The following is a 16,777-nucleotide window of genomic DNA, read 5'->3' as shown; positions in this document are numbered from 1 at the left end:
ACGGTTGCCTTGAGTACTGTAATCCCAGTACTGGGAGAGTGAAAGAGGGTCAGGGACAGGGTGGGTCTTTAGGGTGTGCCTGCAGCCAGCCTGCCCAAAATGGTGACCTCCAGGTTCAGCGAGAGACACAGTCTTTGGGAAGAGGGGTTAGAGCACCCTCCTCTGGCCTTTGATCTCTCAGGAGTGTGCCTACCCCACTTCTAACACAGAAAGGGTAACAGGAGTGAGAACATACACATTTGTGCATAAGTGTGCAGTAATGAAACGTGAAGACTACAATACTTGATCATTATATTTGCTCATCTCTTAAAGATGGACACTATAATCTCACACTGGCTCAGAATTGAGGGGCATTTAGGGGTAGACTCACAGATCACAATCCTGCGCGAATGGGGAACAGAACCGAATCCAACAGCTGGCAGAGGGACTGTAAGCTCAATGGCTGCATTTATAGTATGAGAGACCACGCCCAGTGGGCTGGTATCTTAAAGGCTATTGGCTGAAGGAGTTACCACAGCAATCTGTTTTCTTCTGGACTATGGTTCCCTGTTATATGATGAGTAGAAAAGCGCTGCCTCCGAAAAAAAAAAAAAACCAAAAAAAAAAAAAAAAAAGAAAAGCGCTGTCTCTGGCGCAGGACCCCGCTGCATTGTGACTGACACCGCTGTTTCCTTTCTCTTCCTACAGCTGTTAGGAACTTCTTGCTCTTCTCATCGCAATCTGCTGTGCGAGGGATCCCGTTTACCCTCTCCACCCAGGAAGACGTCATGGTTCCCATCACTGGGAGTCCTTCCTTCTTTGTTGGAATTGATTTTGATGCCCAGTATAACACCATCTTTTTCTCTGATTTAGCAAAGGACATCATTTATAAACAAAAAATTGATGGCACAGGTGAGGAGGGTGTGTGTGTGTGTTGACATATTTGATTTGTTTTCCCCTAACGCAACCATTCATTCTGTTTGCTGTGTAGTCCATGCTGGCTTGGAACTTGCAGGAATCCCCCTGCTTCAGCCTCCTGAGTTCAGGGTTGATGGGTATAAACAACCCTGACATCTCTATTTTCAAAACAAATTATAAATGAGATTATTATATTTATTTGCAAGTTTACTATGAAACCCCAGCTGGCCTTGATCCATGCTATCTAACCTAGGCTGACCCAGAACTCACAGCCATCCTCCTGCCTCAACTTCACAAGTGCTGGAATTATGGGCTCATGCTACCACCCAAACTTAGACTGAGACACCCGGTGATCTTTTGACTTCTCCATCCTTCAGTCACAAACACACGAGCCCCTAGCTAAACTGCAACAGAAAGCAGAATTCACTCCTTCTCTCTGCTTCCATTGGGAATCTCTAGTTTGCCATGCACCATCAAGCAGTGATAATGGATGCTATAAAATAATCCCACTCTAGCTCAGAAATGGGTATAATAAAGGGCAATTTATTTGGGGGTAGACTCACAGATCACAGTCCTCTGCATGAATGGGGAACAGGAACTAAGTCCAGAAGCTGGGAGAGAGAGTATGTGCGTGCTTTATGTTGGCATTTATAGTATAAAAGGCCCTGCCCAAGTGGGTTGGTATCTTAAAGGCTACTGGCTGAAGGAATTCCCATAGCACCTCCGCCTTTAATTTAAATAAGAATTCTAAGCCTAATACAAAACTATATAGATAAACCATAAAAATTAGAATTACAACACACATGATTGTAATCACCACTCGATATAGTGCTCATGAGGATGAACGAATCCATGCCAAGTACCTGGCTCCCAGTAAGTACTCAAGTAACATGCTTTTGCATTGTTAACACAGAAGACCTAGTATTCTGATCTATGGGTAAAGAACCAGGGCCTTACCTTTTTATTATCTGAAAAACAGAGAAATGTGATGCTTATTCTCAATGAGTTGGAAAGAAGACAGCCACAAGGTTTTCATAAGGAAAGAAATACAGGGAAAGAGGGATCTTTTTCTCACATAACCAGGCCTTCTGGTTCCTCGGCTCTCATGTCCACCCGTGGCTGTGCAAGCCTGCCGAGAGTCTCGGGAGGGTTGGGCGGCAGTGTCTGTGGGCTACCCCCTGACTGTACCTGGCAGTATCAGCCCAGAGCCGTCTCTGAGTGGTAATAGGTGAGTTCAGGTATCTCTTTCTCACAAGTTCTGGAAGGTTGAACGAGGGAGTAAATCCAGACCCAGGTCTGTTTATCACCACCCTATCTCCTCTTTGAGATCCAGACTGTGGGCAAGGGGTAGATTCGAGGTTTATCTCATTGTTGCTCAGCAATTTGCAGATTTTTTTTTCCTTTAAAGAATTCCACACGTGTTTTAAAAATATGCCCTTTCATCTGACATCGCAATGTGCAGCGGTTGGGAAGTTTGTCTTAATTAACACGACTCTATTCCTACTCCTAGGAAAAGAAGTGCTCACAGCAAACAGGTTGGGAAATGTTGAGTGTCTGACCTTTGACTGGATTTCAAGGAATCTCTACTGGACAGACGGAGGGCTAAAGAGTGTCAGCGTCATGAGGCTGGCTGATAAGTCCCGGCGACAGATAATCAGCGACTTAAACACCCCGAGGTCCATTGTGGTGCATCCTACTGCTGGGTACGTGAGAACACGGAATGGCTATATATGCCTTCACAGTGTATTGCCCTGGGGATCAGACCGCATACCTCACCTTCAATTTCATCCCTTTGGCACACGTTTTAGTGATCACCTTATCTCCTTCAAAAATGTGAAGTTTCTGTAGGCAGGAAAATATGTGGCAAGATTATCACGAAAGGATCCAATTCTTGCCCTGCTTTAATGTATTGATATGAAGCTTTGCAGGGCAGGGGCTAATCATCTTGTGGTTTTTAGTATAAGGACTTTCATATCCCTGTTATGTGGGCTACGGTTAGCCCCGAGGCAGACAGGAGGCAACAGAACAGTGTTTTCTTACCTACATGTTCAGTACTTTATCCAGAGCAAGCCTGAGCAGTTGCATTTGAATAGAGTGATAAGAAAACTAGCTTGTGAGTCAGCTGGGGTCCCTCACTGGGGGTGAGGGTACCAATAGTACCTCATTTGATCAAAGAGCGAGGCTACGGAGGAGGCATGCACAATCGACTTCTGAGATGTTGAATCTGTGGCTCCGTGAGGTATAGTGGTCCCAGAAGGGCTCACACTATCAAGCCAGATCAATAATCATTGTCAAACTCTAGACCTGCCTAGACACACCTTTCCGTGTTTTGCCTAACAAAGTATGTGTTTTGGCTTTATGCTTTTAGTTTTTCTTTATAAACCCCACCCACCCATAGATGGATATATCTACTGTATCTATCTAATGTATATATAGCCTACACTGGAAATGGTTGCTTTTGAGTCCTAGGGGTTATATTAAAGAGATGGGTATAGTGGCATTCACCTTTAATTTAATCCCAGAATTTAGGATGTAGAGGCAGGTAGCTCGCTGAGTTTGAGGCCAGTCTGAACTACAAAGAGAGTTCCAAGACAGCAGATCTACACAGATAAACCTTGCCTAGAAAAAAAATTAAAGAAAAAGATGTTATTTTGAGTTTGTTCATTAGTGTTCATATTGTATGTATCTGTGCAGGTGAGAAGCTTGTTAATGGTCTAGAGTGTCCTAAAGAGTGATTTGAACTCCAGATCTCATGAGCCTTATACCATTACCTATACCATTTCTCTAACTTTGAATTAATATTTTTTTGGTAACTATAAATTCTCTATAGAAGAATTAATATTGAATGATTAGGTTGTTTCTGTTTAATTCCAGAGTAAAAGAAAAGAAAATCTATTTTCTTATTCATGGTGTTTACTCTGTATCCCATTTTAATATCATTTACCATTGTGACTGTGACTACATATTCACAACAAATCTGACAGCAAGTATGGAGAGTGAAATTGATTGTAACTCTAAGTCATCCGTTTGCTCCAATGGTGGCCTCCTGCATTTGTTCCCACTTTCTAGGTTTATATTCATTAGTACTTGGCAACGTCCTGCTAAAATCATGAGAGCGTGGAGTGATGGGTCTCGCCTAATGTCTATAGTCAACACTACTCTGGGGTTGCCCAATGGTTTGGCCATCGATTGGAGGTGAGTACGAACAGATTCTATCTGAATTTTCATCACTGACGAGCACGGAGGGCAACACGCATAACAGTTCCAGTATGTTGGACACAGGGTGGCACACTAGGACATGAGCACCAAATGCCTGAGACTAATCGGTGATAAGGGATGGATGCTAAATGATGCAGACTCCAAACGCAATTGGTTAGCTGCTGGTGGGATAAATATTCTGAAATTTCTACAAACAGCAGGACAGGTTTAAGATGGATGAAGCTCCAAACTGTATTAGAGCTAATGAAATGTAGCTAGCTTGTGTTTAACTTCTTGTAGAGACATCTTAAGGCTAGGAGTCAATCAACAAGGGAATTAATGAACACAGTTAATCAACTAGTACCTATTTGCTGACATATGCTTTGGGGGTTCTCAAGGAATAAGACAGATTTCAAGTTTACTGTATTTGTGGGAAGCAGACAACTTAATTTTTTAGGAGACATATTTGAAAGTGAACCGCCTCAGTGTTCCTCAGTATTCAGGACACTCTGCTCGTGTCTCGGTATTAGATAACATTTTCCTTTTTTTAGTGCTTCAAGACTGTATTGGGTAGATGCCTTTTTTGATAAAATCGAGCACAGCACCTTCGATGGTTTAGACAGAAAAAGACTGGACTCTGTAGCTCAGATGACATATCCATTCGGACTCACGGTTTTTAAAGGTATGTTTTGAAGCAATAAAAGGTACGCTATGCTTTTACTTGGAATTTAAAATGAGGCTACTAAATGTAGAAAAAAAATTGGTTTGTTGGAAAGCCCTGTGTGTGAGCCACTTGTGTCCTTGTGGAGACATTCTTGCTCAAATACTTAGCATCTGACTAGGGCTAGTCATACTGAATGTTCTGTCCTGCTGTCTATCTGGGCAGTGTGTGACATTTTTAAAATATTTTAAAAATGCTCTGAAATTTTTGACATGACTCTGACTTTCAAGTATCGTCAGACACATGGTATTTGCTAGAACACAGGAACATTTTACCATGTTAGTTATGGTCTTTCTATATAGCCTAGACCTACTCCAAAAAACCTTTGATCTTAGTCTCAGAAATACATGAATGTCATTATGCCAAGTGTGGACAAATACCAAATAGGAATCTGGTACAGAAAGTTCTTTTATTTTGCAACACGATGCAAATCATTAATCCTTTAGTGAAAGACTAGCTAGCTGTACAGAACTTATCTTTTTTAAATACAATGAGATACTTTGCTGACTGGCGGGACTAAAGTTTACAATAAAGGGAGATAAGATTTAGTGGCTTCAATGACCCACTAGTGTGGATCTCAGATAAAGAGGGCTGACATTGTAAGCATGTTATGGTCTTGCATTACATGGATTGCATCGCTACAATCCTAAACTATTAGGATCGTGTAGGCATTTGCACAGTTATTGATATTTTACTCAAACACACACCTGTTTGGGGGATGAGATTTGTACTTTATCCTCATGCAGACCCAGGCTACAGGAGATGGTGTGCTCTTCTTTCTTTCCACAGTTAAATATCTCTACTCACTCTTAAGATTCTTTATGTTCATTTTTATCCATGGAGGTTTAATCCTAATTACTACTAATGCCATTATGTATCTACCTCAGTGTGAGCAATGACATCAAGAAGAAATGGCTACAGATGGGTTCTTGGACTGTTGTGTTCTTATACGCACGTCGCTGTTTCCTCAAACTGTGCCTGCACTAATCATTCTGTTTTTCTTCTTCAGATAATTTGTATTTAACAGACTGGAGACTGGGCGCTATTATCCGAGTCAGGAAATCAGATGGTGGCGATATGGCAATTATTCGAAGTGGCATCAGCAGCTTGATGCAAGTGAAAGCATACGATGCGGACCTGCAGACTGGTGAGGGCACTGCCAAGTTTCTCCGCTAGGGGCACAGTTATCTGACTCGACGCTCCTTTAACTCTTTTGTCAACATAGTGCTGTATTCCCATAGCTTGGTTTCTTGGAAATACACATCCCAATATTTGATGAAATGCTGTCTTCGGCAGGCCGATTTCCAACGTTGTACGGTGGGGTCTGGAATGGCTTTGCTTGGACAAATCTAGTTGTTCTGCATTTTCAGGGTCTAACTACTGCAGCCAGCCCACCCATCCCAACGGGGACTGCAGCCACTTCTGCTACCCAGCACCCAACTTCCAGAGGGTGTGTGGCTGCCCCTATGGGATGAAGCTTCAGAGCGATCAAAGGACATGTGAAGGCGACCCCATCGGTGAGCCACCCACAGAGCAGTGTGGCTTCTTCTCTTTTGCCTGCGACAATGGCAAGTGTGTGCCCGATTTCTTCCGCTGTGACGGCGTGGATGACTGTCACGATGGCAGCGATGAACATCAGTGTGCTGCCTTTAGTAAGTATCGGCGTGCTGGAATAGAGCACAGGCGTGGTCGTAAAAGCAGTAATAAAACATGGGCTGTGTGCATGGGAAAATACCACTGTGCCATTTTAGAATATGCATGATTTATAGGTAAAGTTACAGGTGGATTTGATTATTGTCAATTGACGTTAGTTCTTTGGACCAATGTAGTCAGTTGTTCAAAACGTCAAACCAGAGCTGAGGATAGGACCCAAATGTAGTGAAATTTTTTTAGCACAAACAAGGCCCCAGGTTTGCTCGCTGGCACCGGAGAGAATAGTATCACAGTATCATAGGTACCTGCAACTGTAGCCTTAGAAAACATTATGTCCTGTGTATTTTATCCCCCTTTTTGGAGTGATAATGAGCTATAATGAGTCTCTTGATTGTATTCTAGCCCATGATATTTCAGTCCTAAATACCATTGCAGAAGGACCCAACAGCAAGGCCCCAAATAATGGAGACTTAATATTAATTACGAATTAATTATAAATAACCAAATCGTAACTAATGATTAATGATCAATTATTAAATATTAGGCTTGTTATTAGCTAGCTCTTATGATAGCTTACGTTAACCCATTTACCTCATCTGTGTATCCTGCTTTCCTGATTCTTTCTCATCTCTTCATCCCGGTGTCCCTGCTTCTCTCTGTCCTTCTTCCCAGCATCATCTCTGCCTAGCTATTGGCCATTCAGCATTTTTTATAAAAGCAATCAGAGTGACACTTCTTTAAAAATATTATTCCACAAACACCCAAGTATCCCATTAAAAAAAATGAAGACAACTGAGATCTTTTAGTGGCAAAGAAGGGTTCTTTGAAAAGCTGTACATTTTCCTGAGGTTGTTGCAGGAAGAAGGCAAATACAAGATTATACCACCTCAAAGTCTAATTTAAGATAACTATCTACATCGTAATATGCTATGCCTGGTACTCAATAAACCAGAACCTCTTGCCCATTTCTTCTTTGTGTAATGCTGTATTGAAAGATGACTTGGTCGCTGCAAGAACAATTGGTCTTGACCCCTTCGTGGCTGTTTGCAGATAATTCTTGTTCGCCCTTGGCTTTCACCTGCGCACGTGGTGGACAGTGCATTCCTAGCCAGTGGCGCTGTGACCAACACAACGACTGTTTAGATGGCAGTGATGAGCAGAACTGCCCCACAAGGCCAACGTCTACCTGTCCATCCACCTCCTTCACCTGTGACAATCACCTGTGCATCCCCAGAGACTGGGTCTGTGACACGGACAATGACTGCTCTGATGGATCCGACGAAAGGAACTGTGGTGAGTTTTGAGCTGCATGCTCTGGGTCGCTGAGCCTCGAGTGGTTTGAATAACCAATAGGCTTTGAATTCTTTCTTCGAAGACCCCTTCTGTATCTGATACAGGCTAGATGCGTCTTCTTTAGGGACTGAATCTTATCAAAGCACAACACATGTGTCTGACATCCAGATACACAGACAAGCCTGAACCAGATGTGGTGGTCTACATCTGTAGACTATGGGGGAAGCAAGAGACACTGTCCCATGAATAAAGGGTAGAGAGAGAAGGATTTCACTCAACAGAAGATGACATCAACCTTTGGCTATCACATGCAAGAGTGTTCTGTCTAACATGCATATATAATCATATATGCATGTATATATATGCATATATATACACACACATACACACATCACATTTAATACAGAATATAGACATAGTCCCCCTTTTTATTTCACCTGTTATTATTACTGTAATTAGTAATAATAGTTCAAGATGGAGCAGAGTTCTCAAACTAAATTCTTGTATTGGTTGCAGGATTAGGTGATTCACTTTCCTCTTGGAGGAGCCTGGCCCTTTGAAATCTTGCCCCCTAGGAACCTGTGATTTTCATGCATTTTATGCAGTGGATTGGGCAGCCTGCACACCTGTCACCAGCATTGTTGCATGCTAGCATGCAGGTTGCTCAGAATTGGTAGATTCACAGAGATATGGCTAGGCACCTGGGGCTTCTGTGATCATTGTTTTCTGTTTTCCAAGATTGGTTCTGCCCTGGAGTCGTCTTATTCCAAATCCTCATTTTGAGTTTTACTGTGCTGGCTTCGACATTATGGCTGAGCTGAGCACAGAGAACTGAGAAGTTAACAGAACTTGGCTTTGTTTTCGTATGTCCTTAGGAGCTTCAACGACATGCCAACCTACACAGTTCCGCTGCCCGGACCACCGATGCATCAGCCCGACGTACGTCTGTGATGGGGATAAGGACTGTGTTGACGGCTCTGATGAGGCGGGCTGTGGTGAGTAGATGGCTTCAGTCTTTCCTTACGGTGTTCTCAGTTTACCTTGGAGTTACCTTCAACCCCCTTTTCCCCTTTCCTTTCTAGTGTTAAACTGCACGAGCTCGCAATTCAGATGCGCTGACGGGAGCGCGTGCATTGGCAGCCGATTTCATTGTGATGGTGTTGTTGATTGCAAGGACAACTCTGACGAGGCAGGCTGTCGTAAGTACCACATGCACGGTGTATATATACAAGGAGATCCTTTATTTTAGTATTGGACATTGCTGTTTAGTTCTTTTTAATTCAGACAAGCCGGGGGAAGACATAAAGCACAAAGTGTTCACGCGTCAATGGGTAATAGTACCCAATAATGATTTGTAGGTAGGCAGCCAATGTTATACAAATGTATACTGAAAATAATTAATTTCTTAGTTTTTTTTTTAGATTTTTTTACAATCGTAGGACATTCACCAATGTGGTTTTTAAAATTATGTTTATTTGTTTTTGTGTACGTGGGTGCACATGCCCCCATACACATGTGGAAGACAGTTCTCATTTTCCACTATGTAAATCCTTAGACCTTACCTGTTTTGCCAGCCCCATCTGAATGCAGTTTCATTCAAATCTCAATTGGAAAGGCAAATTATGGAATAGAAATGGTATGGAATTGTGGAATTGACTCAAGGTCATTAAAGCCAGGCAGATAGCCTTAGAAATGCGTTAGTCACCCTTCTATGGAGGGTTCGAGGCAAAGTCTTCAAATCCCAGGATAGAAGCAAGTCTGATGGACTCTGTTGATTGGAGCATTGGGACTAAAGGCATGTGCTACCACACCTGGCAGGGTTTCTCTGTGTAACAGCTCTGGTTGTCCTGAAACTCACTCTGTAGACCAGGCTGGCCTTGAGAAATTCACCTGCCTCTGCCTACTGAGTGCTGGGATTAAAGGTGTGCACCACCACCACCTGGTGGACCCTGTTCTTTCTATATTCACAGACATGAAATAGATTTTATTTGTAATACGTTTTACTTAAGGTAACACAGAGAAACCCTGTCTCACTCAAAACCAAACCAAGCAAACCAAAAAACAACCCCCAAACCACAGAGATCTTGAAACATCTGCTCGGTGGCATTTAGACAATCCCAAAGAATCAGAAGCAAGTCCACATATAAATATTTCTATGTACCATAATGTGCAAGAGCATTTGATATCATTTTAGCCTTTAGTATTGGTTCTGTCTTAATCATTATTATAAACTCCCCATTTGTCCAGAATAATTTCCTCTGTAGTTATATGACATTGCATTTACAAACCCAAGTGCATCATCATCCATATATGCCTTTGTTTCTCCTAGCAACCAGGCCTCCCGGTATGTGCCACCCAGATGAGTTTCAGTGCCAAGGCGATGGCACCTGCATCCCCAACACCTGGGAGTGTGATAAACATCCCGATTGTGTCGACGGCTCTGACGAGCACAATGGCTGTGTCCCGAAGACCTGCCCCCCAACTCACTTCCTCTGTGACAACGGAAACTGCATCTTCCGACCATGGATCTGTGACGGGGACAATGACTGCAGGGATATGAGCGATGAGAAAAACTGCCCTCCCGAGTCTTTTCGCTGTCCCTTTTGGCAGTGGCAGTGCCCAGGCCACAATACCTGTGTCAATCTGAATGTCCTCTGTAATGGCGTCTCGGACTGCCCGAATGGGACCGATGAGTCCCCACTTTGCAGTAAGTTTTCCTGATCACATTTGACTGCCAGAAATGAATTCTGAACAGTCTGCTGTAACCTAGCACTGTCACAGTCCCCGTGTAGCAGTTTGGGAAGGGATTTTAGTTCCTCTGTACCATCATATCCCTGATAATTTAGTTCCAATAAATCATGACTGCATCATACTTCTCATTAAGTCCTTTGCTCTTGTGTCTGTGGTTCTCCCCCCTTTTTATGTCATTGTTTAGAAATAAACGAGACTAAATGAGGAAATCACATCAAATTAACTTTCTTAGTAATGTGCTTATGAACTTTTCTAACTTGGGAATTGTCTAATTTTAATCATATAACAACCAAAATCTGTGTGTGGCGGGGATTGTGTTTCTGTGATTAAACTGCTCTGCTTGGCATGTGATCCTAATTACTGTCCCTTCTCTTTCCTCTTTGATTAACGCTCACTCTCAGATGAACCACAGCAGGTATGACCGTGAAATACTTCAGACATGTGTCATGTAATTGCTGGAGTTGTACTAATTACTGTGCCTCCTCCCCCCCCCCCCCCCCCGCTAGTGCCCGTCCTGTGTCACGACTCTACCTGTCCGTTGTGCTGCTCATGGCCATAGAGGTTATCTTCATACCCAGGCACATGCCCTGGCTGTGGGCAGGCTCAGCCATTTTCATGTTGGCCCTGAGAGTAAAAAATGATGGTGTGTCAGTCAGTTTATGTCTTCTCCACGTCTAGCTTTTTCTGTGACCCCTTTAAGACCTATTGTTCCATTTCTAGTTAGGTTGGTGAATCCTAGAGAGTATTTAGATTTCTTTGTCTGCTTCATCAAGGACGGTTGGGTTTCTTGACGTCAGCTGTATTTTCTCACAGCACTAAATACCGGAGGGTGGTCGTAGAGTTTAGTTCCAATGGATAATATATTCTCAGATACTACACAGATTATCCAAGAGAATGTGGATCTTAATAACTCTCATTAAGTCTGGCATGGGATTGCTTCAGAGTGAGTCAAAAAACCCCCTCTCTCCCATGATTCTTTATTCTAGATCAAGACAGTTGCATACACTCCAATGGTGGCTGTACTCATCAGTGCATGCAAGGGCCCTTTGGAGCCACATGCATATGTCCCTCAGGATACCAACTTGCCAACGATTCTAAGACCTGTGAAGACGTGAATGAATGTGATACTCTAGGCTTTTGCAGCCAGCAATGTGTCAACATGCGAGGTTCCTTCCGGTGCTCATGTGATGCAGAATACACACTGGAAAGTGATGGGCGGACTTGCAAAGTCACAGGTAATCATCAAGCTTACAGGTGAACCACAGGTGAGAGCCTCTCACAGGTGAACCACCTCCAGGAAATTTGAGAGTATAAGCATTTGTCAAGGTTGACCAGCAGTCAGCCTGACTAGTCTCCTTGCCAATTTATTTAATGCCTTGTGACCTATATAATTATAGGTATGAGAATATTGATCCAGCTGCTTTTAAAGTGGTTCAACAGAGGAGGATTTAAAAGTTTCTTTATTACCAGTCACAGTGGCATGTCTGTCATCCTAGCCCTTGGGAGGTAGTATCAGGTCAGCTGGGACTTCATAGTGAGTTCAAGTCTCTGCTTCAAAAATACCAACGTGAAAAAGGAGGGAACCTTTCTTTCCAAGTAGGCTGGATGAGAGTGGTCCAAGGGACAGACTGATTCGTAACATCATGAAGTTACCATTCACGATCCTTCGAAAGCAGACTAGGAAAACAGTTTTCCTTTAAGGATGTAACCTGGTGGTCAGAACTCAGTCATTTGGTTACCACAGCTATGGTGGCGTAAGATACCTATCTCTGCTTGAGTAGCCTAGGCCAACCTAACGTGGTATGATGTATTACTAAAAAGACAAGGGAGCTGGGCGGTGGTGGCTCACGCCTTTAATTCCAGCACTCGGGAGGCAGAGGCAGGCAGATCTCTGTGAGTTCGAGGCCAGCCTGGTCTAGAAGAGCTAGTTCCAGGACAGGAACCAAAAACTACGGAGAAACCCTGTCTCAAAAAAAAAAAAAAAGACAAGGGGTGGGGAAAAGGAATATTAGTAGACATGTAGAACTCTCTGCTACAACTAAATGTTTGGGGAAAATCAAAATGCTGAAGACTTGATCATTGCCAAGAATCAATCCCTCCGTGTGCTAAGGTAGATAGCAAAGCCCAAGGAGAACCGTAAGGACAGCTCACTCCAGCCTGATAAATAGTCAGATGCCCTCTGCAATAATTCAAGAAAGCAAGCTATTTGGGAATACTGCTATTATACCAATGAACAATTAAGATTCCCCTGACCCAGTTTAGCTTCCGATGAGCTCAGGAGTGTCTGGGATGGCATTTATGGCTGCGGACAGCTTAGAGCTCAAGAATGAAGTGATGAGTTCTTGTGCCTTACTCACCCGTTGGATGCTGAAGAGACCCTTGAATTGTATTTAGTTGTATTTTCCCTTTAGCCCATTAACAGTTTGTGTTTTCTTTTCCCCAACAGCCCCTGAAAGCCTGTTGTTAGTTGTAGCAAGCCGTGACAAAATCATTGTGGACAACATCACAGCCCACACACACAACATCTACTCACTGGTCCAGAATGTCTCCTTCGTGGTCGCTATTGATTTTGATTCAGTCACCGGCCGTGTCTTCTGGTCTGACTTACAGCAGGGCAAAACCTGGAGTGCCTTTCAAAATGGAACAGACCAGAGAGTAGTAAGTGCCCTTCCCTATTGACTGCTCCTCACCAAGAGAAGGTCCTACCCTCCCTTATCCTTGGGCAACGCATCCTCTGCAAGAGGTCTGGATGTTCCTAACTTCAGGGCTGCGGGGCTGCTCTCCAGGCCTCTCCACAATTTTGATTTCTCTACCACGTGATGCAGATTCTTCGCGAATCTTTCCTAAGAGCGGAGGAGAGCCCAAGAGCGTAAACTTTTCAACCCATCTCCCTCAGTTTGTTTGATTGGAGTTTATCTGACTCGTATGTGTGGTTGCCATAAGAGGCCAGGAGCAGATGACTAATCCCTAGTTGTGAGCAGTCTTGTGGGTGCTGGGAACAGAACTAAAGTCCTCTACAAGACTAAGTGATTGAACCATCTATCTCTGAGTTTGTTTTTTGACCCCTGACAGTCACAATTTCTTTTGTGAACACTGCATGTCTTTACACATTGGTAGAGTTCTTAGCAAATGCGGAAGCTTTTAAAATCAAAATGAGACCACTCACTAATACATCTGCCTTGCATTATTTAAGGTATGAATGTCTTATACTTACCTGAAAATACTGTTGGCTTCCTGGGTAGCTACATTGTTATATTCCTTATTCTAGTTTTCCATATAATTTCTCTTCTTCTTCTCCTTCTCTCCTCTTCCTCCTTATTCTTTGATACAGAGTTTCTCTATAGCTTTGGAGTCAGTCCTGGAATTTGTTCTGTAGACAGGCTGGCCTCAAACTCACAGAGGTCTATCTGCCTGTCTCTGTGTCCTGAGTACTGGGACTGAAGAAGTGCACCACTACCGCCCGGCTTGATGGTCACATAATTTCTGTTTTCTTCTTCTTTTATCTGTAGGTCCACGACAGCGGCACCTCTGTGACAGAAACAGTTGCAGTTGATTGGATAGGTCGCAATCTTTACTGGACAGACTACGCTCTGGAAACTATTGAAGTCTCGAAAATTGATGGAAGCCATAGGACTGTACTGATTAACACAAATGTCTCAAACCCCAGGGGACTAGCATTAGATCCCAGAATGGGGTAAGAAAGACACTTGATTTAGCCCTGCGAGTCTTTACTGAATTTATGTTAGGTTTCTCAGGCATGCAGTAACGGCCTGCAGATGGGTCTCTTGGCTGAGATTTGGAAACAACAAAATGGCTGTTTCTGCTTCATGTTCATGTTATTTTCTTGAGAATCCTGTCAAGCTGGTTAAGGAAGAGACATTGTCTTGATTGGTGTAAAAGAAAGACAGAAATCTTTCCTAGGTTTTACGAAGATTTCCTAGAGTTTATGAAGTTAGAATGTTTCCCACAGGATGCTGAGTTAGAGTTTATGTTTAATATGATGCTGACTTCCCAGATAGTTATTCCACATTAGTGAAGTTAATGAATCTCTGAAGATAAGGTAAACAAAAAGGACAAAAAAAGAACATTTCCATGTCATAAGGTACTGCGTATGTTATGCACATTATTAAAAAAATAGCTAGATGATCTGTGGTCGTCTTGTGACCACAGAGGAAGGCATGACTCATGTGGTGTACAATGTTAAGTGAAAGTTATCTTTCCTGTGGATACACGTTTACTCTTTTCACAGTAACCATCTAATGTTCTGGTCTGACTGGGGCCGTCACCCCCGGATTGAGCGAGCCAGCATGGACGGCACCATGCGCACGGTCATCGTCCAGGAAAAGATCTTCTGGCCCTGTGGCTTAACCATTGACTACCCCAACCGACTCGTCTACTTCATGGACGCCTATCTTGATTACATTGAATATTGCGATTATGATGGGCGCAACCGGAAGCAGGTCATTTCAGGTGATTTGGTAAGTTTTCGATATAGTTCAAACCACAGTAGAAATCAGTAAAAGAGAACAGACACGCACAATGAGAATAAACAAAAGAAAACCAGATTAGGGAGTACTTAGTGAGGTTAAATCAAGCAAATCCTAGCAAGAAACTTAGTATGTTTATTTTAGCCATTAGTCAATGGGTGCTAGTCATTTGCTTATGTATCTTTAAAAATCATGGTAAAATGAAATTACTAGACTTATATTTTCCCAATGAAGACAGAGCCTGTTGTGTGCTTAATTTTTTTTTATTCAATGAATTCTGTTTAAGTTTGACAAGTTGGTCAATGCTACGAGGAGCGAGCCTTCGTGCATATTGGGTAATATAGGCCTACAATATAATAGAAATAACCCCGGAACAATTTCCATTTCGAAATGAATGCTCAGTATCATTCCTAGTGCCTACTGTAGGAATTAGAATCTTCAGTATTTAAGCGCCAGACATTCCTTCCCATTTCCGGGTGAGGTCTCACTGTCTGCTTCTCTTCCAGGTTCTCCACCATCCTCACGCTCTGACTCTGTTCGAGGACTCTGTGTACTGGACTGACCGTGGTACTCGGCGGGTGATGAAAGCCAACAAGTGGCATGGGGGCAACCAGTCTGTTGAAATGTACAACGTTCAGCAGCCTCTTGGGATCGTTGCCATTCATCCTGCAAGGCAACCGTCTTGTAAGTGATACCTGCCTGCCTGGAAATGGCATTTTCTTTTTGCTGCCCACAGTACTCCATGCTTTGTCTGGGCTTCTGCATCATTTTTGCTTTTATTTACTGCTGGAAGAACAGTCCGTTGTAGGCGACAATACCATATTCTGTATACATAATGTAGCAATTAGCTACTACCTCTGTGACCTTCTTTAGTTGTGAATTGTTGGGACTCATTATGTTACCATCTCCTTGTAGGTGTTCTGCTGTGGCCATCCCATGTCACCTTCATGCATAGGGTGTTGTGAGGGACAACACTTAATCTTCCCATAATCTTTCCTCAAATCTCTCCAGTGGTGTCTGGCCCTGTTTCTTCTGTGTTTTACATTTACCCTCCTAGACTATATCATGGTCTAGTGGCACAGCAGGCGAGTTCTCAGCTTTGAACCTTGGTACTTTTCTGTTCTGTCTTGAATACCTGTCTTCTTTCTGTCTCTCTCAGAATTGCTTCTTTGAGTCATCTATGGTTTCTTGGAGAAGCTTTTCTTAAGCACCTCTCACAGTGCTCTGACATCCTCACATTCTGAAATTACCACCCACAACATGAGTTACCAGCTCTGTTTCCTTTCTAGAATGTCCACTCCATGTTTAGATAAACAGTGTTTGGGAACTTACAGATGCTTAGTGTTTTGGTGAGGAAAAGAATAGATTATCTAGCATGTCATATGTAGAAGAAATAGGATACACACTGAGAGTCCAAATAATGGACACATGCAAAGCTGCCTTCATCTTTCATACAGCAAGGTAGCTTTTAGGTCTGGCACGTAGCCGTTGTATTTATATTATAGGATCTAGGGTGTATCCTGGTTATAGACTGAACTAGGACCTTGTGAAAGCCAATCTTGTGACTCTGCAGGTGGTTTCCATTCACGCATGCACACACGTGCATTCTCTGCTTTCTTCCACAGCCCACAACCCATGTGCCCTTGCTCCCTGCAGTCACCTTTGCCTGCTTTCTGCACAGGACCCTAGATACTATTCTTGTGCTTGTCCTTCAGGATGGAACCTCTCTGACGATTCTGTCAACTGCGTGAGAGGTAAGTGTGCTCTGATCAAGCCT

At 43.1% G+C, this 16,777-nt stretch overlaps 1 protein-coding gene across 1 annotated transcript in view; it reads left to right on the top strand.

Moving 5' to 3' along the window:
• The window catches only part of Lrp2 (LDL receptor related protein 2), a 125,671-nt gene that overhangs the window by 55,773 nt on the left and 53,121 nt on the right, over positions 1-16,777 (top strand). The window contains exons 16-31 of the mRNA XM_041631617.1: positions 688-891; positions 2,408-2,600; positions 3,967-4,092; positions 4,647-4,777; positions 5,826-5,963; positions 6,187-6,468; positions 7,520-7,762; positions 8,638-8,757; positions 8,845-8,961; positions 10,092-10,469; positions 11,500-11,748; positions 12,960-13,171; positions 14,023-14,207; positions 14,763-14,991; positions 15,507-15,684; positions 16,626-16,754. Of these exons, the coding sequence (XP_041487551.1) occupies positions 688-891; positions 2,408-2,600; positions 3,967-4,092; positions 4,647-4,777; positions 5,826-5,963; positions 6,187-6,468; positions 7,520-7,762; positions 8,638-8,757; positions 8,845-8,961; positions 10,092-10,469; positions 11,500-11,748; positions 12,960-13,171; positions 14,023-14,207; positions 14,763-14,991; positions 15,507-15,684; positions 16,626-16,754 (3,114 nt within the window). The remainder of the gene's footprint in view (positions 1-687; positions 892-2,407; positions 2,601-3,966; positions 4,093-4,646; positions 4,778-5,825; positions 5,964-6,186; positions 6,469-7,519; positions 7,763-8,637; positions 8,758-8,844; positions 8,962-10,091; positions 10,470-11,499; positions 11,749-12,959; positions 13,172-14,022; positions 14,208-14,762; positions 14,992-15,506; positions 15,685-16,625; positions 16,755-16,777) is intronic.

Source organism: Microtus oregoni, unplaced genomic scaffold (genome assembly GCF_018167655.1).
Source record: "Microtus oregoni isolate MIOR12 unplaced genomic scaffold, Mior012 000037F_ref0000500, whole genome shotgun sequence".
NCBI classification, from domain to species: Eukaryota; Metazoa; Chordata; class Mammalia; order Rodentia; family Cricetidae; genus Microtus; species Microtus oregoni.
This window is presented reverse-complemented; position numbering and strand designations above follow the sequence as displayed.